Below are 24,191 nucleotides of genomic sequence, written 5' to 3' on the forward strand. Positions count from 1 at the left end.
GGCAGCCATTGTCCAAGCATTTCCCAAGAGTACTTCCGGAGTCAGGAGACTCTAGCCTGCTTTCTTGCCAGGCTTGCTGCCAGCTTTGGTGGATTTGCCTTCTGCATCCTCTCTCTCTTTGCCAGACTGAGCACCTGGGACAGCCTCCCTCTTCTTGGTCTGGATAGAGCCAAGCACCGATCCATCTTCCTCAGGCAGGAGGCAGCCATTGTCCAAGCATTTCCCAAGAGTACTTCCGGAGTCAGGAGACTCTAGCCTGCTTTCTTGCCAGGCTTGCTGCCAGCTTTGGTGGATTTGCCTTCTGCATCCTCTCTCTCTTTGCCAGACTGAGCACCTGGGACAGCCTCCCTCTTCTTCCCTTTGCCTTTCTCAGTGCCCCTTGCCTCTCCCTTCCCCTTCACAGTGGTTTTCTTGGCACCAGGAGCTGCCTTGGCTTTGGCTGGTGCCTTCTCAGCCTTTGTCTCTTTGGGTTTTGTAGGCTTCTTCGGCCTAGGAGCCGCCTTGGCTTTGGAGGAGGTAGTGGCCCTCTGGTCTCCTGCCTCCGCTTTCGAAGGGTCATCCCCTCCTGGGACCATCTTCTCTTTTGTGGCAGCTTTCTTTGCCTCACTGGCTGCTTTCCCTCGAGACCCCTCTTTGGCACGCGGCTGCTTCTTTGCCGGCATCGCTTTGCCATCAGAACTCTTTGGCTTCCCCGGAGCTTTCTGCCGGCCCTACCAAGAGAATGAGTTTGAGACTCATCATCGCAATAGCACTTGCTCATTTAACTAGCCACAAGCCCATAGCAAGGTGAGGGTACAGTGGTTTTAGTAGACGGCAGCTTTGAATTCTGCCCTCCGTTTCCACAATGGAAAACACACGTTTTGGAACAAAGGAGATCAAATATTCCCCCCTCCCCCACCCCACCCCACCCCCATTTCCTTCACGGCTTGGAAAAGAGTTAGTACTTCAGGACTCCGCAGCAAGAAGCCGCTTCCTTGCCAATATTCCTCGCACAACTTTACAAGAGCAGCTGCTCCCAAGCTCTTCCCTTTGCACTGCAGTTCTGAGGCTCATCAAGGAGACTGATGGAAGCTTTCATTTGGCAGCCAGTACTTACAGCGGCAAGTTTGGCCTTAGGTTTCTTGCTCTCAGCTTTGGGTTTCCCCTCCATTGCATCTCCTGAAAGGAAATGTTGGGGGAGGATGAGTTGGTTCTTCCCATGCATTTGTCTACTCCGTGCAAGGCTATAGCCCCCCCCAACTTTACAGGAAAGATGCCCCTTGTAGAACAGGGTAGTTCCAGCACACCATGAGATATGAGACGCTCATCAATAAGGATGAGTGTGAGCACTGCAGACTCCCTCCTGAAGGTAGCTAAAGCAACCAGCTGAACACTACAGCACGGGTTCAGTAGAGGTCAATAGAGGCAGCAGAAGCAACTAGTGATTTTCAATGCTCACTTTCAAAACCACTGAGGCCCAGGCAGTGCTGGGTAGCTGTAGCACCAGTGAAGTTAGGTCAAGAAGCAGGCATCTAGGGCCAGAGCCAATAAAAGGACTAGAGTGCGAGCTCGTAGGTCCAGAGTGGACCCCTGCAAGAGGAGGCAAGCACCTCAGGACAGGATCCAGTCAGCACTGGGCTGGGAGCAAGAGCGCTCAACCAAGAGGAAGGAGAGCAGGCAAGGCCTATACGCCTTCAGGCACCTCATTCAAGGCCTACACAGGTTTGAGCCAATGACTGTGGAGCCCCTCTATCTGACCCAGTGATGGATCCTTGCCTGCATGGGTCAGATGGCCACACCTGCCCAGACTAGCCTAATGCAGGAGGCCCCTGCTCCAGACCAGCCAGAGAGGGGGGTCAAAGCCTCCCCCAGGCAAAGGAGGGGCTGGAGCTCAGGGCTCCCACTGCCTTGGGCAGCAGCTCTGGCCACTGGGATATCCATGAAGGGAAACAGCCCAGCATCACTGCTGTGTCCAGGCACAGACTGGAGGACACGGTGGCCATCATTGCATACGGTAAGGAGCCCAGGCCTGCAGGGGCATGTTCGGCAGCCTTGAGCACACAGTTATCAGCTCAAGACTTTGCGTAGGATCCTAGGTTCTGGACCCCGACTTGCTTTGGGGTGAATGAGGCACTGAACTGTGCAGCTCCGTCAGCCCTGGGCAATTCTGGATGTGCAGCTGGAGGTGCCACCAAGCTCCAGCAGAAAGGTGCCCCAGGTCAGTGGGGGGGGGTGGTCAGGCACTGCAGGGCTGGGCTGCCACCGACCCAGAATCACAACCTTGGGACTTGGGAGCCGAGAGGGGCCAGGGTCTGCTCAGGCATTTGCTGCTTTCTTGGTCAGGTTTGCTGGAGAGCCAGGCCCCGAGGGCCAACACCAGCGCTCTAAAGAGGCATGTCAATTCACCCAGCAGCCTGTGCCCATCACCAACCTCTGCAGAGGGAGTGGAGCAGTGCAGGAGAAAGGGGCCCTCTCACCTTTATTGCCAGCTTTCCCAGCAGCTGCTTTGGGTTTTTTTGCTCCTGGTTTCCCTGGTCTGGGGCCCTTTCCTTCTGCTGGATCCAGCTTTCCCGATGTTTTTTTAAGCTTGGGCTTCTCAGGTGCTAACTAGTAAAAAGCAAGAGCAAAGCAGCATCACCGCCTGCAGAGCTGGGCTCAGCCGCTGTGGGAGCAAGCTTGGAGCCAGGCAGGTATAGTTCAAAGGCTGACACCAAGGAGAGGCAGGCAGTTTCCATCAGCCCATCCTCTTGGCAAGGCTTCCATAGGCATCATACAGCTTCCAGCCGTGCCACAGACCATTGTTTGATGGGCATCTTCTATTGCCCTGGTCGCCCAATAGCCCTGTATGGGGCAGTTGGCTACATCCCTGGACACCCAGGGCCCCATGTCATCCAGTCTTTCCATAGCCAAGGCACATCTACCTTCAGCCTGAAAAACGTTATGGGATAAGCCATGATTTTTCAGTGTAACTGTGATCTTTGCTCCCACTTCAGGAGAGGGACACTTGCCCCATCAACCTTCCCAAGGCCCACAGCCCTGCCTACTCATTTCAAGGGACAAGGGACTCCCAGCCAGAGAGGGGGGTCACCCCATTCACCCAGCTCTTGGCATCTTGCTGTAGAGCAGCTGGGCAGGCACCTTTCCCAGAACGCGCAGGGTCCAGCCCACAGATTTAGGGCATGGGCATCCAACACCATGCAGCCCACAGCAGTTAATCCAGTAACCAACTCACCTTAAACCTTCCTGTGGCCCCCAAAGCAGAGGAGTTCTGGGGTCTCACCAGGCACCCATCCTTAAGGCCCTTCGTCAGGGCCTTTTTCAGCAGGTATTTCAACCGGATTGAGTCCACGGCCGGGTACTTGGTAAGGATATAGCGCTTGATGGCAATGACCGAGGTGCCCTTCCTCTCGTTCTGGGCCTTCAGCGCTTCAATCACCATACTGAGCGTTGGTGGGTGGCTGCCCCTGCTTTTGCAGTTAAAGATGCTGGACAGCCTGGCCACCCTGGCTGAGCAGGAGAGAGCATGGGGGAAGAAATACAGTTATCATCAGGTTCAGGAACATGGCTCGCTTCCATTCAGAGCAAGAAGATACACGAGCAGAAAACCCAAGGCAGTTATGACAGCACTAGTACCTACAGCCCTCAGCTCAAGCCAGGCTCCTTTTTGACCAAGCCCCATATGCAGGGCAAGCTCTGCCTCGAGGTCTTGACAGACCAAGGAAACAACCTTTGCATTTGCAGCGGGAAGTGAATTAGAGACATTGAAGCTTGGGAGAGGTTTAAGTATCAGCTCACACCAATTTCAACATCCATTAGGAAGACAAATACCTTTAGCAATCTGGCCTTGACCTCACAAGAAGCCTGTGCATTGGCTTGAGATAGGACTCTGCTCCCTGGGCTGCTCTCCTTAGCCACAAGGACATTTATCTCCCCAGGAGGAGGCCCCACTAGCAGGCTCATCCTCAGAGCAGAGCACAGATGGGGAACCTGGCAACACTAGCTAAATTTCTCCAAGCCTTTTTAAGTGCTCCAAGGTCTGTCCACACCTATTCACCCATCACTCAGAAAGGGCTCAGGGGGTTAATTTAGTTACCTAAAATCTACCAAGACCAGCCACATTCAAGGCACCCCCTCCCTCTGAGAGGCTATGTTGAATAAAATAATAATGACAGTTTGATCCCTAAGAGGATTCACTTGCACTGAAGGGATTAGAGCTCGAGATTCATATTCAGAGGAGTCAAAGGACACACAAGAAAGAGACAGCCCAATCCTGACCACCCAGGTGGAAATGAGGCCTTACCTGGCTTGGAGGCCATTGCAACAACAGCCATTGCTTACAGCAAACTTTCCAGTCTGCTGCCTCACATGGCAGCCCATCCCAGGCTGGCTGCAAAGCAGATTTTATTCACAGGTTCACCTCACTTTCCTGCTAATTTCTCTGATTAGCATCTTAATTGAGAGGGCTGCAGCCGGCAGCTGCTAATTATTCTCATTCAAGTCCCAGTGCCAGTGAGATTGGGAACAGGTGGCAGCAGCAGGGCTGAGTTTAGTTTGCCAGTTCGGAGGAACAGGCGAGCGGGTGCAGCCCTCGAAACCTGAGCCTTCTCCACTGCAGACCAAACCATCACCTTTCATCTGCATGTGGCATTCAAATCCTGGCATTCATTGGAGCAGGTGAGCTGCACAGGGAGTCAGGTCCTGGCACCAAGCGGCTGTGGGATGCCTGGGTGGGGTGAGTCTGTCCACACATGCCCCTGGGCAGAGGTTTGTGTTGTGGGAGCCCCGAGCTGCCCAGTGCACCTGTTCTCTGTGCACAGAGACTGAGCTAAGGAGGCAGCAAGGGAAACGAAGGACACTGAGGATGAGCTGGAAGTTGTTGGCAAAGAGCACCCCAGGCTGGGTGAGGCCAGAGTGCCAGTCCTATGTTTTCCCTTCTCCAGGGGCACAGGAGGTTTGTGCCTGCACCCTGCTGGCTGGCCTTGCCAGCCGCTCACCCCAGCGGAGCCAAAGCCCTAAGCACCGCACCAGAAACACTTAGGCCTGGACTAGGTCCATAATGAGTTTGCTGGCTCTGTCATAATCCCCATTTGTCTAATGCATTTTGGCAGTCTCTGAGCTCCAGGGGCACCCAGATGGGAACAGTAAGGATGTGAGAAACCAGGATTGGGGAGCACCAGCAGGAGCCTGAGCTGCAGCCTTCACTGCACCTGCTTACGCGTGTAAGTGGAACGTGCCAGTGCTGGCCAGAGGCTGGTCTCTGCAGGCATGTAACTCAGCAGCTCAGAGAGAAAGAGAGAGAGAGATTGCACGAGCTGAAGGGAGCATGTGCTCAGATAGAAGGAGTAAATGAGGCTTCCAAACTAGCATTTCAGACAGCCCCAGGGTGGGTCCATACCGTGTCCGCAGAGGCCCTGAGACCACTGCTAAGAGACCTGCCCTACCCCCTGCAGGTGTGTTGCACTCTGAAAATAACTTGTGTGTTTGCTATTCGAGGGGTGGTGTGCATGCCCCATGATGATCTTGGGAGCAATCCCTGGACTGAGATCCTGGGAGCATCCCTGACCACACTGTAAAGCTACTGCACAGTGTTTTGGGGGTGAACGTGAAGCAGGGTCAAGTGGGCAGGGCTTGTTTTTTTGACAATAGTCTTGACATGCTGCAAACGCGGTACAAACCCATACCCTGTGGACTCCGGCAAGGGGCAGAGATGTGGTCTTCTCACCTTACGCTTGGGTCTTTCTGGTGAAACTCACCAAAATAAAGAGCAATCTCTGCTCATCCTCAGCTAACACCTGCAGCAGATGCTATCACCCAGCCGAGTTGTGCTGTTGTCTTCGGTGACTTGATACAATCCTCACCCATTCGTGTGCTTCTAGCACTCTCCACTCTGCCTGAGCTGCTTCTGCAGCATGTGCCTTGTATTGTGGGAGGCATTGTCTTCTATGGGACATATAAAGAGAAGAAAATGATATGAGAACTGAGCTGTTGGCTATTTCAGGTCATCGAGGAACGTGTGGTACTTTATTTTTTACCAATTCTGAACTTTTAACATCAGTCCTGCTCAGATTCAAATTGGACCATCACGCTGCCCTACACACATTCCTCCCAGGGGTTCAGCTGCGTGTGATGTTCCTCTCCCCTTCCTGGTCCAAATCACCATGTGCTGTTGCTGATAACTGTGAGATATCATCAGAGTTTCATGCTAGAGATGGCCACATTTCATCTGTAGTGGATAAAATGTGAGTCCTTAGTTTTCTTTATAGCACCATTGATGGTTTGGCCAGCTGTCATTTGTAAAATCACTTGTGGATCAAAGACTTCACGGACATGCTGGGATTATCTGAAGGAGACTTTGATTCCTGGTTTATTCAATACATTTATTAGAAGTTTAGGAATGTGTAAATCTGCCCAGAGATATCTCATGTTAAATGTCTATAAGGAACCAGCAAAAACAAAACCAATGCAGGTGAAGCTGAACTGGCTTCGCAGTTGCATCGCAGCCTCCCTTGTTAAGGAAGGTATAATTCAGAAGCTCTTCAGGCAGCTGATGTGTCTGGACAAAATAAGTGCCAGCTTCTACCCCCTCCCCAACCACAGCAGATGTTTCTGCTTTGGATTGATTTTGCTTTGGAATAAGAGATGGAGCTGTACCTCTCAGCAGCAAAGGGAGGACTGCTGAGCAGTTGTGACACCAGCACTGCAGCTCACAGGGAATAGCTAAGACTGAACGTTTCCCCAGGGGGCCACAGCTCCTGGGATCAGTCCCAAAGCTCTTCTCTGGAAGGAAGCGATCAAAACTTCGGCTTGTATCCAAGACTGCTGCCACTGCCTGCTAGGCGAGAGTGCTGGTTTTAACTGCTACCCAGTCTCACTTATTTCTTCTGTCTGCCTCCATCATCTGTCACTTTGGGTGCAAATTCTGTCTGGGTTACCCCTTACAAGTGTGGCTGTCAGCTGCCATCGTAGCCAATGCAGCAGAGTTGAACCAGGGGCCTTTGGAGTTAAGTATGTCCTGTTGTTTGAAACAAAGAGTAAAGATACCCTGGGTCTGTGAGCCAATCCAGGTGTCTGCTTTATAAAGGCTCCGCAACTGAAAGATCAATGCCCACTGAATTACTTCTACAGTGATCCTTCAAGGCTGCTGGTGAAGCACCTCTAAGGAGCAGGTTATGGGAGTGTTGTGCTGCTGTTGCTGATACTCCACTAGTGTTTAAGGTGAACTCACGTCTTTGGTCTACAGCTAGCTCCCAGGCAAAGGTACGCAATTCCCGTCAGGCAGGACACAGGATGAAGGATGTTCTGCAAACCAGGGCAGTGGATCTGCAACACCCTTCAAATATTTGTTGTGTGTGGGCAAAAACAGATGGATCTCTCCATTGAAGAGTGCTGCAGAGAAATGTTGTGAGATCCCAAAAGGAGAGATGCAGCAGAAGAGGGCATGGCATTTTGCTTACTTCCTAGAGCAGCTCTAAATGCAAGCCATCTCCTCCTCTTGGCTACATTGGCCTGGCCACTGTCAAGACCATGATGGGGCTTTCAGCCAACCATCTCAATGACTGTATTCTTTCTGTAAGGGGAAATATACCTGGGCAATCAAATCTCTTTCCTTTTCTGCTCTCCCCAAAAAAGCCTTTCAGATCCTGAGTACATAAATGAGACATTAACCAAAACACTGAATGATTCATGAACCTCTGATCTTTAGATTTCAATGAATATGTAGAAGTATCGATAAAAAAATAATGAGAGAATTGTACTTGCAAATTGCTCTTTATTAAAGGTTTAACTTGCGTGGTTTCTATACCTTCCCTATCAGACCTTGCAAAGCTGCATGGGATTAGAAATCAGAGAGGATAATAACGTACAAAAATAGTTTCAAATGTTGATAACACTGAACAGCGAGAAAAACATCTTATTTGTATAATTGAGCTAAAAATAAAAATAAAGAACATTGCTACAATTGCAATATGCCATCTTGTAGTGCTCAAAACATATGTTGAAGTCTCTGAGCCATATGCTCCCATGGCTTGCTTGCTACAGAGTTGAAGAAAAGCGTAGCAATTTGCTACCAATCAACCCTCAAAAGCACAAACACTGGCCAAAACCTCCTACTTGGTCTGATGCCAAATCAAATTACAGCTGAAAATTGGTAGGTGAACCACATGAGAACCATAAAGAGCTCAAACTATAGGGGTGTGGTCTAGGGACATGTGGGAGGAGTCAGGGGGAAGCCAAATGACTATAGATGTTGCTATGGAAACCTAACATCACATGCTACAGAAAAGACATTTTTAAGTCAGCTGATGCTTAAGGTTCAAAGCCAAGTCCTTGTACACAGCACAACTACTGGGTTGCAAGCAGGGGAGGTGGAAGAAAGGACACAATCCACCCCCCAAGATTACTCTAGAGATGCTGCTAATGGCCATGTCCTACCCTGCTGTAACCCTCTAAATGCCTCTGCTCACTAGGCTTCATGCAGCTCCACTGAGCCCAGCTCTGAAACATGGAAGGGATCCAGCTGCATGAACCCCCTGAATCCTGCCCCCTCCTTTGCAGGCAGAGCCACATCTGTTAGATTATCTACTGGGCCTTCTGGGCTGTTGGAGGGGGTGCAGGATTTGACCCTTGAGCAGCAATAACTTGCTATGAGCAGCTATATGCACCTCATTGGCCATGTTATAAATAAGTCCCTGGGTTCCCAAGGACACAGGACTCTTGTGATGGTGAGTGGGGTCCATCTCTTACTAGAAAGAGCTCAAAAATGTTCACAGCTGACATATATCCTGACCATTCTGGCCCCCGATTATGGTTACAGGCTCATGGATATATCTCAACCTCTACCAGGTATCTGTGTCTTGGCTCTTTACAATGGGTTGTCCTAATCATGGGCTCTGCGAGTCACGCACAAAACAGATGCCATGGTATATATTGAGCCCTGAGGCTGCTGTCTCACTAATCTTTTCCATTCGGTGAAAGGGGAACATCCAGCCATCTGTGCGGAGCTAGAGATGATGAGCCAGGTACTCGGTCGGTGTAAATGGGCATAACTCTTTACAAGTCAATGGATATACACTGATTTACACCAGCTGAGGCGCTAACCCTTTGTATTTAAGTTTTAAAAATATTTACAGCCTTGTTCAAATAATTTCTATTATCAGAACTGAAAAGTCCGTCCTGCTGGGTCAATTGTGAATTGGATGCAGGTGGCGGTGGTCATTACAGTAACATGACTACATTCATGCAGATGGGATTTGAGTGTCCATGATGACAATGCATGCCAGCCCTGAGATCAGCTGCTTCCAGGAGGAATCTATGCAGGAGAAACCTGGCTGGTGGACACCGAGGAGGTCTCCGTCTTGCTGCCAGTAGCAGTTTCATCATCACCAAGTGGGTTCTTCCCGCAGCAGAGGGTGGTGATCATGCAGTTACGGAACTGGAAGAGAGCACAAAGTCAGGAGAGTCGACTTACTGGGGTGACCAGGGTGACAAAGGTCAACTAATCAGATTCACTGAGAACTCTCTATTTACATCAAATGGGTCAGTGACTTACCCAAAGAGATTCCTGTGTGTGCGCGTGCTTGCACGTGCGTGTGCATTAAAGTGAGCTCTAAGTAAAGAAGAGCCTCAAAGATTGACCCAAGTCAGCTCTACTAAAATGTCCTTTAAAAAGTCAGTCCACTCTGAGAAGAACCAATTTAAAAGATTTTCATTCTTTTTAGTGTGATTTGGATTGAATCCTCATTTGAATAGGGCTTTTGCAATAAAAGCAGTTTCTGCTGTGAATGAGGCAGGAGTGATCTGACCTTTCGAAGGACCACAATTTGTTAACAGCTAAAAATCTGACAAAAGAGCAGTGGAGACACAATTGTCGGCTCTCGCATGCAGTGAGCAGCCCTTTGTCTCCCACTGTTATATTCATGTCCTTTTCACCATCCATGGGAGTCATTAGTTGAAATGCTCTTGAGAAAGGTTAAAGTTAATAATGAGACGGTGGTAGAAAACCTACTTTGCTTCACAACTAAATAGCTGTTCTACAAGTGAGAATGTATTCTCACCAAATATTCTAGTGTTCTGAAAGTAAAAGCAATCTCTTCCTTCCTTTCTTTTAATCTAGGGTAACAGGATAGGCAATGGTAGCCATTAAAAATCAACCTTTGCTAGCATGGAAACATATCTCTGATACCACAGCGACATCCCATTATAAGCAGAGTGAAATGCTGCCCTATCTCCAGTACCACTGCGAGTAAATGCTGATTTTTAAATGGTGAGCATGACATGCTGCACCTTTTGCTAATATGAGCCTAGGCTAAGCTCATGCTTTTGGGGCAGGGGATGATGATGAAGCCAGTGTGTGGAAGAAATGTTCGTTCCTGATGTAAGGTGGCAGTGATGGCAAAGTAGGGAAGTTGATTTAAGTGTCACTGGCAGAGGTAAGACTTTATATGTGATGGACTGATGGTTCATCCAATGTGCCAAATCTTATCTTCTGTACATTTCTCATTCCTTAAAACTAGCTACAACTCTGATTCGGGATTATCCTAACTTTCCTACTGAAGCCAGTGTGGCTGAGAGCAGAACAGAGGCCTAGATACCTAGTTAAATCTTAAGTAGTTGGATCATTTCAAGCAGACCGGCTTGACGGCTTCTACATCTGTGTAATACCAAAGGATAGTGAGATAATTAATAGAGCCATCCCTGTGTATTATAGGAACACATTTGACTTTAAAAGTTCCTTTCATGCCACATTAACCTTTAAATCTATGAGCAAGGTTCAAGCTTTTAAGAAATGAAATACATTGAAGAAAAAACTGCACTTGTTAATTACCTGTTTGTTCATGACAATGTAGATCACTGGGTTGTAGATGGCAGAGCTCTTGGCAAAGAATGCCGGGATGGTCATGAAGACGGGGCCAAAGTCAGATCCCTGATTGGAAAAGATGTAGAAAGCAACGCTGGCATAGGGGACCCAGCATATCAGGAAAGAAACGACCATGATGATGACCATGCGGGTAACTTCTTTCTCGGCTTTCCATGGGAGAGTGTTGGGGAAAAAAAGGCTGGAACGGCGTCTCCTCCCACAACAGGGATGGAGCCAGCTGTGGAGTTCCAAGCTGCATCTGAGCTTTCCAAAAATTTGGCATTAGCATTCACATGCAGTTTTTGATGGCAGTCCGTCGCCAGCAGGTCAACCTACCTCTTTCACAGTGCAGACCAGGCGTCCGTAGCAGAAGAAAATGACAGTCAGTGGAATGGTGAAGTGAACTATGAACATGTAGATCACAAAGGACTCATTGTTGACCTCAGGCTTCAGGGTGTAGTAATCAACCCCGCATGAGCACTGCATGCCCTCTGGGATGTACCTGCCATTAAACCGATGAGATTAGTACCTGGCATTGCACTGGTGCCACTGGGGAATCAGGCTTTGCAATTTTAGAATGGAAAAATGCTGTCCTAGATGATGCCTTATTTCAGAAAATGCATAATATGCCTACCTGGACCATCCGACCAGTGGGGGAGCAGCACAAGACAGGGCCATGATCCAGGTGAAAACGACGCCCATAATGGCATGGTTCTCACCAAATCGGAAATTGCTCATGGGCTTGCAGACCACTATATATCTTTCAATGGCCAGGACTACCAAGCACCACAGAGCCACTTCACCTGTGTAAGAGACACACACACACATATTCATATACTGCTTGCAACAGAAGAAAAGCGTGTTGTCCTGTATGTGAAAGCTTCTTGGATAATGGATTCCAAACAAGTCTCTGAATGATCAAAGAATGCAAGTAAGATTTGTATGTGAAAAAAAATCTGAATTAAAGCATGGGAAGGAAGGCATAAATGGCTGACCTAACCCATTGTACACTCATTTTGCTGCAGTATTTTGAGTTCCATTGGAACTCAAAATCTTATCTTATGTTTGAGTCCAACCTGTCCTCCCCACACTTGTTTTGCTACTTATTAACTCCATGCGCCTGATTGTGCTAGGGAATGCACACTGAATTGACCACCCATTGGTTTCTGCCCTCTGCCCAGCATATCTCAGGTTTGGGAACAACATTAGTAGGATATTTTAAAGCTCACAGTAAAGTGGAAATTGGGTCTACATCCTTCTTACCTTCCACCCAGTGGTAAACAAAGGTAAAGAGGTTGTTGTCAAGATGTTGGGAGGTTTTTTGTGTTTCACTATACATTTTAGAACTCATCTACCTTAGAAGACTCTCTGGTAACCAAAGAACTAGTTAGATGGTGACCTGAGCAGACTTATCTGCCTGAAGGATGAACTGGATGCAGAAAAGAAAGGGTTTTAGGCCTACCATTTCCTGTAAACAGCTATTTCAATCAATTGACACATGGGGGAGAAGATGACTTTTAAAGGCTAAGTCTATTCCTTCAATTTAAGTATGGGGATCTACAGTAAAGTACCTTGGGACCTTTCTGAAATTCTTCCAGCAAAACCAGGGAAGACCAGGCTTGCCATTTCCAAGGTTAAAAGTCGGCATAAAACCACTTTTGGAATACTGTTCCAGGTCATATTTCAATACCACAGTCCAGTTTCAACCATTTTCAGCCACTGGGTTTTCCCCAAAGCAGTAAAGGAAGATGGCAAACATCATGTGTTCTTTGTCCTCCCACACTTCTCTTGTCTGAAATATAACTTTTCTACAACACTGAAAGCCAAACATACAGCCTGAAAGTATCAATTCCAAGTGCCTCCAGGTCTTGGTGATGCATTGAAAGCCATTTTTTGCTGCCTTCCCGTCTTCCCCCCTGCCCCTCCACCTGGCCCTGGCTTCCCCTTCCTACAGCTCAAGGGAACTCTGACAGAACATAGTTGGCTATTTACTCAGTTAGTGAACTTACCACCAAGAGTAGCAAAGAAGCCTTCAAAGTAGCAACCTGTTACCCCAAAGACAAAGTACCCATTCATTGATGTGTACAGGGTAGTGGTGAAGCCTCCCATGACCATGAAGAGATCAGCAACTGCCAGGTTCAAAAGGATGTAGTTTAGAGGCGAACGGAGCTTCTTGTGTTGGACGGTGACATACAGAGTCAGGAAGTTGATAGGGAAGCCAAGAATAATCAGCATAAACATGTAAGCGGCCAGCGCGGAGTATTTCCATGGTTCAGCCAGGTAGTATTGCGGATACTCAAATGGACTCCGTACTACCCCAGTCTTGTTGGAAAAGGGGATATAGAAATCTGGACCTTCTGTTCCATTCATGGCTGCGGGTTCCGAGGTGTTATGGTCTTACAAATATTTTTTGCTTTCTTTCAAGATCTCCTCTTCCTGCTCTCCTCCTATCTCTGCTTCTTCCTCAAACTTGTAGAAGCTGGCAACACTGTTGTCAGCGCAGCGCCCTTTATGAAGTACCACCTTGGGTAAGCTTTCAACATTGGTGTCAGCACGATTAGGACTTACAGCATTATTAATCATAATAATCCAAGCTAGGATTGCAAGTGGTAATTGGCTTTCCCAAGAAGGTTTAAGGTGACACCTGTTTCTGCGCTGTGCAGTGGTTACCAGGGAACATTGAACTCCTTATGTATAATATGCAGCTATTGTGTATACCATAGATGTGGAGCCAGCAAGGAAGCATAACCTCATTAGTTTTGTTCCTTATTTTGCAGCCTTACTTAATTCACTTAGCGATAAATTTTCAGAACTGACCTCCAAGTTTGGGGCTCTGGTTTTGGTGCCCCATTTGAGAGATGAAGGGCTGACCACCACAGATCATGCTGCCTTCCCTTGCGCTGGTAGGTACTCAGCACTGCTGACAACCAGATCCCAAGTGCCTCAAGCTGGGCACTCAGAAAAGTAAGCTACCCCACAAAGACTCCAGTATCAGGAGCTGCTGCAGGCCTGTTTCACTGCCTGTGCAATAGGGATAACACTTCTCTATTCCACAGGGATATTTTGAAGTTGAATTCTTTAATGGTTGTAAAGCAGCCTCAGAACTATAGGTAGAAGGACAAAGTATAGGTGTGTCTATGTGGTGGCTTAATTTTTTTTGAATATATTGTCCAGTATCTGAATTGTAGCTTCTCAAAGACAGGTGGCAGGGATGAGTTGTGAGCCCACATCTGGGAACAGGAGCTCCTTTCTGTCCCCTTGCTTTAAGGAATGTGTTACTATAATCTAACACCTCAGCATTGTATGCAGCAGGTTGAGGGAACTGGTATGGAGAATTGCAGCCTTTGGACTCTGGGTCATATACTGTAGGTTGGCCCAAGACCATTGTTACAATCTGAAGCTGGCCTGGGTTACATGCGAAACAAACAGGTGGTCCCACCAGTTGCCACCACAATTGGTAAACCAGGTGGAGCCTGAGCAGGACAGAGGTCAAGGACTGAATGACTTCTGTAAAGACTTCTGCCACAGTGCTACCAGCTCTTGCCCACAACTGCCACAGACCATTTTTGCCCTAGTATGTACCTGTGAAAGATACATTAACCCTGCTTCTCCTGTTGGGTCATCCTCTCTGCTCATCTATTTGCCATCTGTACTGTGTTAACCATAACATCAACAGCCACCAAAGAGTCATGCTCATCTTCTCCCCTGAGATGTGCTCCCTCATACTGTTCAACACTGATGGGTACATTGGACAAGGCTGATACTAGGGTTGTGTTTAATCTGCAAGAAGACTGGAGCCTTAAAACTCTCAGGTGATCACTCTGGAACTTGTCCGAAGCATCCAGTTCAACTTATTAAATGGATAAGACAGGTATAGCTACAGGTGAAATGGCTGTTTGAAACTCCCACATGCTCTGAACTTCTTTGTGTCCTCATCATCACTTAAGTCATTGTTTGGAACGAAGATCACTGGCCAGTAGCTTGCAAGAAAATAGGACAGCAGGTATAATGGAATGAAAATACTGAAATCAGTAGCAGACTATCCTATGGAGAAGGCAATTTTCTTAAAAATGATACACCAGCCCTAGTCTTTTAAACCCTAAAGATTTTTTCCCCCTTTGCCCTTTTATTACATCTTGTGTTACTAGTTAAGAACTTTAAGGTATTTAAGGGCTGGGCAAGTCTGAACTTATTCTCACATCTCCCCTGGGAGCTGGGATAGAATAATCGACACCATTTTGAAGTGAAGGTTGAGAAGAGGTATGACTACTTCAAGGTCTTGCAGTTGGTTGTCAGGTACAGCCAGAACACCAGGCAGTGCCTGTCCAGCTCTAGGTAGTATCTAGTCTGTTTGCTCCGTACCACGCTGCTTTTGGGCTGGGTTACCATAGTATAGGCAGTCCAGTTAAGAAAAATGGACAAAGTTATATGACAGCTGCAGCCACCCCATTCTTTTATTGGGATTTGGCTGAAACTTTACATAGGAGCATACAGAAGATAAGTCTTCAGCAAAGAACAACCCTGGAACACGTCAGTTTGAGAGATGAATGCTTCATAAGGTTTTAAGTGCTTGAAAACAGGATTTTATCACAAGAACCGCTATGGCTGACAAGAATACGGGAAGACTGAGCCATTTATATATAATAGAGCACTTGAAAAAGTAGGACAATAGGCACTTTGAACATTTGTACAGATGAAGAGACTATTAGTTTTAAACACACATTTTTATACAATATGGTAACCTGAATAAAGACACCATGGTTCTTGCTAGCACACTACCCACATCAAAACTCCAGCTTAATTAACTTTTCACACGTGTTCCCAAGGCTACTTTCCAGCTGCACTGCAGTCATCTAATTGCAAATGTAGCTGTTAGCACATATATCCAGGCATACAGTAGGCTTAAAGGTTTATCTTCCGGATACACAAATGTGTCACATTAAGCTTTGATGCAATAAGCCATTGCTGAGGTAGCAACTGTTGTTCAGAGCTTAGCGCTTGAAGTGCGAGCAGGTAGCGAGTTTCAGTGGAAGAGGCAAGCAATAGGGTAAAGGAAGTATGGGACAAATTTCAAGATGTGGTTTATGCTGTTATCCACACCATAGTGGCTGGCAGAAGGCAAAGCAGGAAATGTCATCTATGGTGGCAGTCTTTAAGCTTCACTAGACACCTCCAAAAGTACCCCCTTACCATGAAGTTATGTAAGAACAGCCTCAATGTCAAAGGGCAGTTTGAAATGATCAAAATCTTTAAAAAATTCACCAGATATTATTACAACCCCAAGGTCACATCTTGGTGTATTTTTATATAGCATCTTTCTCCCCTGTGGATCCAAAGGAAAGGAGTTCAGGATCCTGAGGAAAGGAAGGATTGAGAGCAGCAGAGTAAGGACCCTGGACTTCAGAAAAGCAGAATTTGACTTACTCAGGGAACTCATGGGCAAGATCCCCTGGAAAGCCAGTCTGACGGGGAGAGGAGTCCAGGAGAGCTGGCTGTAATTCAAAGAAGCCTTACTGAGAGTGTAGGAACAAACCATCCCAATGCAGAGCAAGACAAGCAAGGATGGCAGAAGACCAGCTCGGCTTAGCAGGGAACTCTTCAGTAAACTAAATCACGAAAAGGAAGCTTGGACAAATAACTAGGGAAGAATATAAGAGCATTGCTTGGGCATGCAGGGATGAAGTCAGGAAGGCCAAAGCACACTTGGAGAAGGGTAACAAGAAGGGTTTCTACAAGTATGTCAGCAGCAAGAGGAGGATTAGAGAAAGTGCAAGTCCCTTATTGAATGGGGCAGGCAACCTTGTGACAGAGGATGCAGAAAAGGCTGACGTGCTCAATGCCTTTTTTTGCCCCAATCTTCACAGGCAAGGTCAGCTCCCAGACTACTGCACCGGGCAGCACAGTTTGGGGAGGAGGTGGGCAGCCCTCAGTGGTGAAAGAACAGGTTAGGGACTACTTAGAAAATCTGGACGTGTACAAATTCATGGGGCTGGATGGGATGCACCCGAGGGTGCTGAGGGAGTTGGCTGATGTGATTACAGAGCCATACATGGGCCATCATCTTTGAAAACTCATGGCAATCAGGAGAGGTCCTGGATTGGAAAAGGGCAAACATAGTGCCCATATTTAAGAAAGGAAAAAAGGAGGATCCAGGGAACTACAGAGCAGTCAGCCTCACCTCAGCCCATGGAAAAATCATGGGTCAGATCCTCAAGGAATCCATTTCTAAGCACTTGGAGGAGAAAAAGGTTAGGTTACATTAGGAACAGTCAGCATGGATTCACCAGGGACAAGTCATGCCTGACCAACCTGATTGCCTTCTATGATGAGATGACTGGCTCCATGGATGCGGGGAGACTGTCAGATGTGGTGTACCTTGATTTTAGCAAGGCTTTTGATACGGTCTCCCACAACATTCTTGCAAGCAAGCTAAGGAAGTCTGGGCTGGATGAATGGGCTGTAAGGTGGATAGAAAACTGGCTGGAGCATCAGGCTCATAGGGTAGTAATCAATGGATCGATGTCTAGGTGGCAGCCGGTATCAAGTGGAGTGCCCCAGGGGATGGTCCTGGGCCCGGTTTTCTTTGGCGTCTTCATCAAAAACCTGGAAGATGGCATAGAGAGCACCCTCAGCAAGTTTGCAGACGACACCAAGCTGCAGGGAGTAGTAGGGCTAGGATTCAGAGTGACTTAGACGAGTTGGAGGATTGGACCAAAAGAAATCTTATGCGGTTCAACAAGAACAAGCAGAAAGTCCTGCACTTGGGATGGAACAATCTCATGCACCAGTACAGGCTGGGGGCTGACTGGCTGGTCAGCAGCTCTACAGGAAAGGGCCTGGGGGTTACAGTGGACAATAAGCTGAATATGAGCCAGCAGTGTGCCCTTGTTGCCAAGAAAGCTAACACCATACTGGGCTGCATTGGTAGGTGTGTTGCCAGAAGGTCAAGGGAAGTGATTGTTCCCCTCTATTCAACACTGGTGAGGCCACATCTGGAGTATTGTGTTCAGCTTTAGGCCCCCCGCTGCAAAAAAACATGTGGACAAATTGGAGAGTCCAGAGGAGGGGAACAAAAATGGTTTGGGGGCTGGGGGATATGACCAATGAGGAAAGACTGGGGGAACTGGACTTATTTAGTCTAGAGAAGAGAAGACTGATGGGGGATGTGATAGCAGCCTGCAACTACCTGAAGCGAGGTTTGAAAGAGGATGGGATTTTAAGAAAGGGAAAAAGGAGGATCCAGGGAATTCCAGGTTTGAAAGAGGATATTCAAATTTTGATCAGGAATCACCGAGACATGAAAAAACGCTGAGACTGTTCTCAAGAGTGACAGATAACAGAACTATGAGCAATGGTCTCAAGTTGCAGTAATGGAAGTTTAGGTTAGATATTAGGAAGAATTTTCTTACTAGGACAGTAGGAAAAAACTGGAACAGGTTACTCAGGTGGAGGAATCTCCATTCTTGGAGGTGTTCAAAATCTGTTTGACTGGGATAATCTAGTTGGAGATGGTCCTGCTTTGAGCAGGGGGTTGGACTAGATGTGACCTCCTGAGATCCCTTCCAACCCTAACTTCCTATGATTCTATAAAAGCCTTTATGAAATGTAAAATGCATTTACAGTGAGGAAAAATTGCTCTTTAAAAAAAAAAAAAATAGAACCTCCTTACTCAGTACATCTTACTCCTGTATTGTTATAAATTTTATCCATTTCTTCTTGCTATTTCTCACTCTTGTTGGCTTTGCAAAGCTGAGATAGTTATGGGAGAATAAGCTGAATTCTGTACTGACTCATGTATAAATGCCAATTATATAGTATTCATTGCAGCCTGTGATACAGGAGGCAGAAAAACGTAGCTAGACTTAAAGATCAGTCCCAGTTTACAAAACTGGTAGTCAGAACAGCATGTGGGGTAGGGTTTTTTTAAGTTGCAAATAAGAAAATTTTGATCAGGAATCACAGAGACATAAAAAACCATTATGTCATTCTTACAGAACTTTTCAAAGGAGTTTAATGCACATACAGGAATTGCTGCAATCACTTCTGAAATGCAGCTGCTTTATAATAGTTGTTGAACAGAAGACGGGAACACTGGCCAATAGTTTAGCACAGTAAGCAAAGTACAGCATGGCCCAACTGGAGAGAGAGAGACTTCTGCTAAACAGAATTGTAATAAACATGAATGCTGAAGCTGAGTATTTAAAATCTGCTTAAAATATTGAGACTTATCACTTCTAGGTGCTTAGCTATCCACAGCCGAGACCATCTGATGGCTGTTCTGCAACCAATTTGAGTTCAATAGTCCAGCAGTAAAATAATCCAGTACCCACAGCATTAAAATCACCATCACAATTAATCCAGATTGGCAAATTTAGCAGAAAAACAGGGGGTCTAAACTAACAAACAGGTGAACTTTTTCCTGACTTCCTAACATGGCTCTCCATGAGTTGGAGTTGAAACTCACTGTGGAATAGCATCAAGAAAAAATAATCATAGAAAATCAGAGTTGGAAGGGACCTCAGGAGGTCACATCTAGCCCAACCCTCTGCTCAAAGCAGGACCATCCCTAATTAGATAATCCCAGCTGGAGCTTTATCTAGCTGGGTCTTGCTGAGGGTGCACTCTTTACCATCTTCCAGGTTGTTAATGTAAATATTGAACAAAAGTGGCCCCAGGACTTAACCCTGGGGAACTTCACTTGATACGGCTGCCAACTACCAACTAGACATTGAGCCATTGATTACTACCCTCTGAGCCCAATGTTCCAGCCAGTTTTCTGTTCACCTTACAGTCTGTTCTTCCAGCCTGTACTTCTTTAGCTTGCATGCAAGAATGTTATGGGAGACCATATCAAAAGCCTTGCTAAAAATCAAGATACATCACATCCACTGGTCTCCCTGCATCCACAGAGCCAGCCACATCATCATAGAAGGCAATAAGGTTGGTCAGGCATGAATTGCCCTTGGTGAATCTATGCTCTCTGTTCCTAATCACCTTTTCCTTCAAGTGCTTAGAAATAAATAAAGCAACTAATTTTTAGGGTACGTCATTACTGCAGGGTTTACATGACCGGTCAAGCTAAGATCAGATGTGTGCAACCACATTACGAAACCATGCCCTAGTTGTTGGATCAACATAAAATGCTGCAGGAGCCTCCAATGGTGGTGGCAGGACTTCCAGGGTATTATCATCATGCTTCTTAATGCTGCAGTGAGTGTTACTGCTTTGCCATACTTGATAGATTGTGAGGGATAGTCTGTTCTTCACACAGGTGGAAATTGTGAGATGGCCATGGAGGACCCAGTTTAGCCCTTGTCCCACTGCACAGTGGGAAGGTAACCAACCCACTGTAGGCAACACTTACATTTGAGCCTATACTTCAGGATGGTTTAGCTAGCATAGGTTGAAAGCTCTACTACAGAGGTCAGAGGGTTGCACTTGGGAATGAGGGCAAGATTAGTGACAAATATCTTAGTAAGAGCCTGTGCCAACTCTGCCATGAAGACAAGCTGTTAACATAACAATTCTGTGAAAACAGGTCTTTGGTCTCCCTCCCTATTAACCCTGCATGTTTTATAAGTACTTATAAATATTCAACTCTGTCCATTAGTCAGCAAACTTTTCTTCACTAGGAAAATCAAGTGAGTTTTTTCAATAGCTGTTGGCTAACACACAAAATCCTACCACAGACAAGACAACTTGCTTAGCATGTTAGCTGGTCTGGGCAGACCCCAGTGAATACACTAGGATTTGCCTTGAGCAGCTGACACATTAGAATTACAATTTATTTTGTCTGCACTAAAATTTTATCATCATGTTTATTAAGGAGCATTAGGCAACACAGATTAGAAAAATCACACCTTTAGGCTTCCAATACCTATAACTTCAAGCAATATTTCAATACTAATGAGGACAGTGCCTATTTAGATCACAAATGCTGTTCCCTGCCTATATTCTATTAAAAGGTGCAATCCCTAGGGCATTTCCATTTCAAGGAAAAGACTACAGCAAAATTCTCAAAGAAAAAACACACACTGATTAAAAAAGTGCCCCTTTTATTTGAAGTTCTTTCAACAATGAAGTACATATTAAGGACCAAATCCAGTCCTACCATAAACAGATACAAAATGAATCATCTCACGACTGAATTTGACCCTGAAATATTCCTGTCAAGTCTGTGGCACTCTGGCATCTTATTATGAAAAACAGGCATTTGAGAGGCCTAGTATTTGCCTTTAAAAATATATGTATGTACATTTTTCCATTTAACTCTGATTATGTACAAAGCAGAAAGCAATAAATATAAATTCTGTAATACACCATTAAAAAAAATAAACATTTCGTTTGGAGAATGCAACATTTGACATTTAACAGCTCCTCTATGTTTCTTAAGTAGCAGAAAGAGGGAGAACACACACAGAACAAGGTAACTCTACAAATCTCACAAGTATGTCTCATAACAGTAGAGAAGTCACTGAGATGGTATGAACATTGGCCTTTTTCACTGGTTTGACTCGTCTATTCTCCTCCGACAGAATGGACAACAGTTATGCTGAAGCACTAGGAGCTCATAATCTTCAGAGTGAAACATCTGTGAATTAGGAAGATTTAGTTATCCCACTTATATTGCAATTGGTTGACATATGGGAAAAATTGAAATCCAAGTGAAACCAATGTCATACGCTACTGTTATGATGGGGTAAGATTTTCATTCCCAGCTTTCTGTAACAGCTGTAATTTGAAAAAAACAGGGGCAAATATTTAAAATAAAGTGTACAGACCACATAAGTCAGTTCACCCAAGGAGTGCAAACCAACTGTCCTCTAAAGATGGGCAGAGTTTAGAGGCTTTTACTATTATTACAATAACCCCCCACACCCCCAATCAGGAATTTTAAAAGAACATGTCTCAGGAAGACGACGAAGATGAACTACAAAGGAAAAAAACCAAAACAGTCATTTTACTTGCTGGATGCCCTCATTAACCACACAAGCAGGCATCAAATAAACCCAGAAAGAGAAACTGCCGAACTTCCTTTGATTCTTCAACTTTAAAGCCTGGTTTATAAGGACATCCAGTATGTAAAATGACTATTGCTTCAGCTATTCCAAGCTCTTCTGAAGACATCCTGTTTTCTCTGAAAGTGGTTCAGACTGTTTTTCTATTTTACTTTTTTTTTTTTTTTTTAAACTTTGAGACTCCAGGAAATAACTAACCAGGGTTAGAAATTAGTGTTTGGAAGTCATTTCAAGTAGTTTCACAGGAAGAATGATTTTTGAGGGCTTCCATCAAAGCATTACTCATACCTGAAAGCAGGATGGACACATGGTAATGGAGGCATCTGGCAGCAAGGACCGGTAGTATTGCCACCGTAATGGCTTTGGCCAGCGTTTAATCAGGACATCCCTCCGGCTCATTGAATGGAGAACTGCACGATTCACCACGACAGGAACAAATTCAGAGCCTCCTTGCTGCAGCAGACCATACCAAAGAAAAAAAAATGATGGTTACCAGTTGTAAGGCATTTTGAAAATTAGCGAACTCTCTGTAAAGTGAGTGAGCACACAAGGATGAGCTAGTGGTTTTTCCTTGGCCTTTTTAAGAGTAACAAAAAAGCAGCATTTATCAAAACTTGACAGAAAATGCCTCTTTTCCAGACACACTGCCCACACCCAGCCCTGTACAGGAAAGAGACATCACTTTGATGTTATCAGGCTGCAAGTGGCTTCACCCCTCTCCCAGCCATGTGAAACTGCGGTAGAAAAGCTTTTGGAAGGAGCCAGCCAGGAACTTGTGCTGACAGGGAGATAAGCAGCTGTGCCAGGGACCAGGGGTTACAAATATTCAGTACCCCACTGATTCCTACAATTTTTTACACTGGACATTCTCTTCCCTCGTGGATGAGCTGCTGCTCCAGCCTTCCCAATCTCTTTGCCTCCACCTACTTTAAGTTCTCCTTCTCTCATATTCCTATTGTAGCCTGCTCCATTATCCCTTCCTATTTCCTGCTTAAATTTTTTTTCCCCAGCAAAACCTCTTAAAAATATTGTGAAGCTAATATAATAGATGTAGACAATCATACTGATCCCTCTACTTGCATGCTACATTACCTCCCTCCCACCCTTTCATACCTCATTTTTTTTGGGGCAAGGACATTCTATTATTTGCTGTGGTACAAATGCCACCACAATGAAGCCTGTGCGTTGGTCCCTACACAAGACCTTGATACAAAAAAAATACTACTTCCCCTCAATTAACCATATTCTCATCCAAATATTCAGTTATTCCAGTGTACCTTGAGAGTAACTTCTCTGAAATTTTAAATCTGTTTTTGCAGTGAGGGGTAGAGATAATCAATGGTGAAGGGACCAGAGAGGGAGGATTTATTTTAATACATTCAGATACAGCAAGGGGCTCTTTTGTTTTCTCTTACAAAGTGGTTGGTCCACAGAAGGTCACCATTTCCCTCTCAACTTCCAATTCATTCACTTTCTTTCATCTCTTGTGATCTACAGAGCCTGGTAAAACTTTGTAAAGGCCTTGCAGATGCTACATTGTGTCAAACTAAACTTGTTAACAATCTGATCTGTAGCAAGATAGGAACTATGGGATGCCACCTGAACTGAGATACAAGAGTGTGATGGCAACAATACTACAACGCACAAACACCTTTCCTTCTCAGTCTTCAGCACCAATAACAGCAACATTTGACTGAACAAATTACTTATCTTGAAAAAGGCAAGAAAGCCTCCCACCTCGAAGCTCAATTTTGCTGTAAAGGGATCGTCTTCTTCAATAATGTCTGTGTCGTCATCCAGTCTCAAACTTTGAGCATCTAGGCAGATTGTTAAGGAAGAAACAAGGACGCCTCTAAAATCAAGATGCGTTACCTTGGCACTCACAGAATTTGTTCGATGGTTTAAAGTAAGGTCTCTCACCCCATAATTTCTCACAGACTGAGGAGGCCAGAGTGTTTAGATATCACTAAAGCAATACCCAGATTATATTAGATAGTGCTGTGGAAGGACCTTGCCCTGATCCAGGAAGAACAGTGCATCACTTACCTAAATAGCAATTGTTATGGAAGAGCTGAGCCCAGCAAACTAAGAGCAATAACTAATCTACATAACTACGCGTGACCTTAGCATTACCCTCCTCCTCCAGTCTCTTACTCTTCTTTAGACTGCAATGAGCGAGCGTTTCAAAATGACATTCTAAACAATTTTAGAGCACAGACACTGTTGTCTTGTGCATCTGTAAGGGTATAAAAGAATAAATTTATTGCCACATACTTACCATCCTTTATGGAAAATACAAAGCAGTTACATGAAAAATATGTAAAAAAAAAAAAAAGTTG

The 24,191-nt window shown here is 45.7% G+C and overlaps 3 protein-coding genes across 7 annotated transcripts in view; all 3 read right to left on the reverse strand.

The window, feature by feature from the left end:
- Positions 1-4,397, reverse strand: LOC102371307 (protein B4). Of its 2 annotated transcripts, XM_006024130.3 has the most exons (6): positions 4,280-4,396; positions 3,212-3,486; positions 2,457-2,586; positions 1,097-1,158; positions 345-710; positions 1-144 (listed from the first exon to the last, which is right to left on the reverse strand). In XM_006024130.3, the coding sequence occupies exons 1-6, from the start codon at positions 4,308-4,310 to the stop codon at positions 52-54; spliced, it is 957 nt and encodes a 318-aa protein (XP_006024192.1). In that variant the 5' UTR covers positions 4,311-4,396; the 3' UTR covers positions 1-51. The 2 variants fall into 2 exon arrangements, with proteins under 2 accessions (XP_006024192.1, XP_014375674.1); XM_014520188.2 differs by lacking the exon at positions 1-144 and having other exon boundaries at positions 216-710; positions 4,280-4,397.
- Positions 4,398-9,174: 4,777 nt separating this feature from the next.
- RHO (rhodopsin) lies at positions 9,175-13,204 on the reverse strand. Its single transcript, XM_006039400.2, is given in 5 exon segments — positions 9,175-9,409; positions 10,802-11,001; positions 11,122-11,336; positions 11,469-11,637; positions 12,844-13,204. Coding segments are annotated over 5 exon segments (1,068 nt in total). The 3' UTR covers positions 9,175-9,286.
- A 7,682-nt stretch (positions 13,205-20,886) lies between these two features.
- Positions 20,887-24,191, reverse strand: part of IFT122 (intraflagellar transport 122) — a 35,183-nt gene continuing 31,878 nt past the window's right edge. For 3 of the 4 annotated variants that reach the window (XM_025204787.1, XM_025204786.1, XM_006024131.3), the window contains 3 exons: positions 23,590-23,669; positions 22,141-22,305; positions 20,887-21,425 (listed from right to left, as the gene is read on the reverse strand). In XM_025204787.1, coding sequence (XP_025060572.1) covers positions 21,336-21,425; positions 22,141-22,305; positions 23,590-23,669 — 335 coding nt within the window. In that variant the 3' untranslated portion in view covers positions 20,887-21,335. The remainder of the gene's footprint in view (positions 21,426-22,140; positions 22,306-23,589; positions 23,670-24,191) is intronic. The other variant, XM_006024132.3, reaches the window with a different exon arrangement.

Source organism: Alligator sinensis, unplaced genomic scaffold (assembly GCF_000455745.1).
Source record: "Alligator sinensis unplaced genomic scaffold, ASM45574v1 scaffold451_1, whole genome shotgun sequence".
NCBI classification, from domain to species: domain Eukaryota; kingdom Metazoa; phylum Chordata; order Crocodylia; family Alligatoridae; genus Alligator; species Alligator sinensis.

What these genes read in the sequence shown, in the direction of transcription:
- LOC102371307 (XM_006024130.3), bottom strand. Translation starts at nt 4,310, where the DNA reads ATGGCTGTTGTTGCAATGGCCTCCAAGCCAG. An exon ending in TGCAATGGCCTCCAAGCCAG is followed by an intron (nt 3,487 to 4,279) that starts GTAAGGCCTCAT and finishes TCTCCTGCTCAG; the next exon opens with CCAGGGTGGCCAGGCTGTCC. An exon ending in GCAAAGGGAAGAAGAGGGAG is followed by an intron (nt 145 to 344) that starts GCTGTCCCAGGT and finishes AAGAAGAGGGAG; the next exon opens with GCTGTCCCAGGTGCTCAGTC.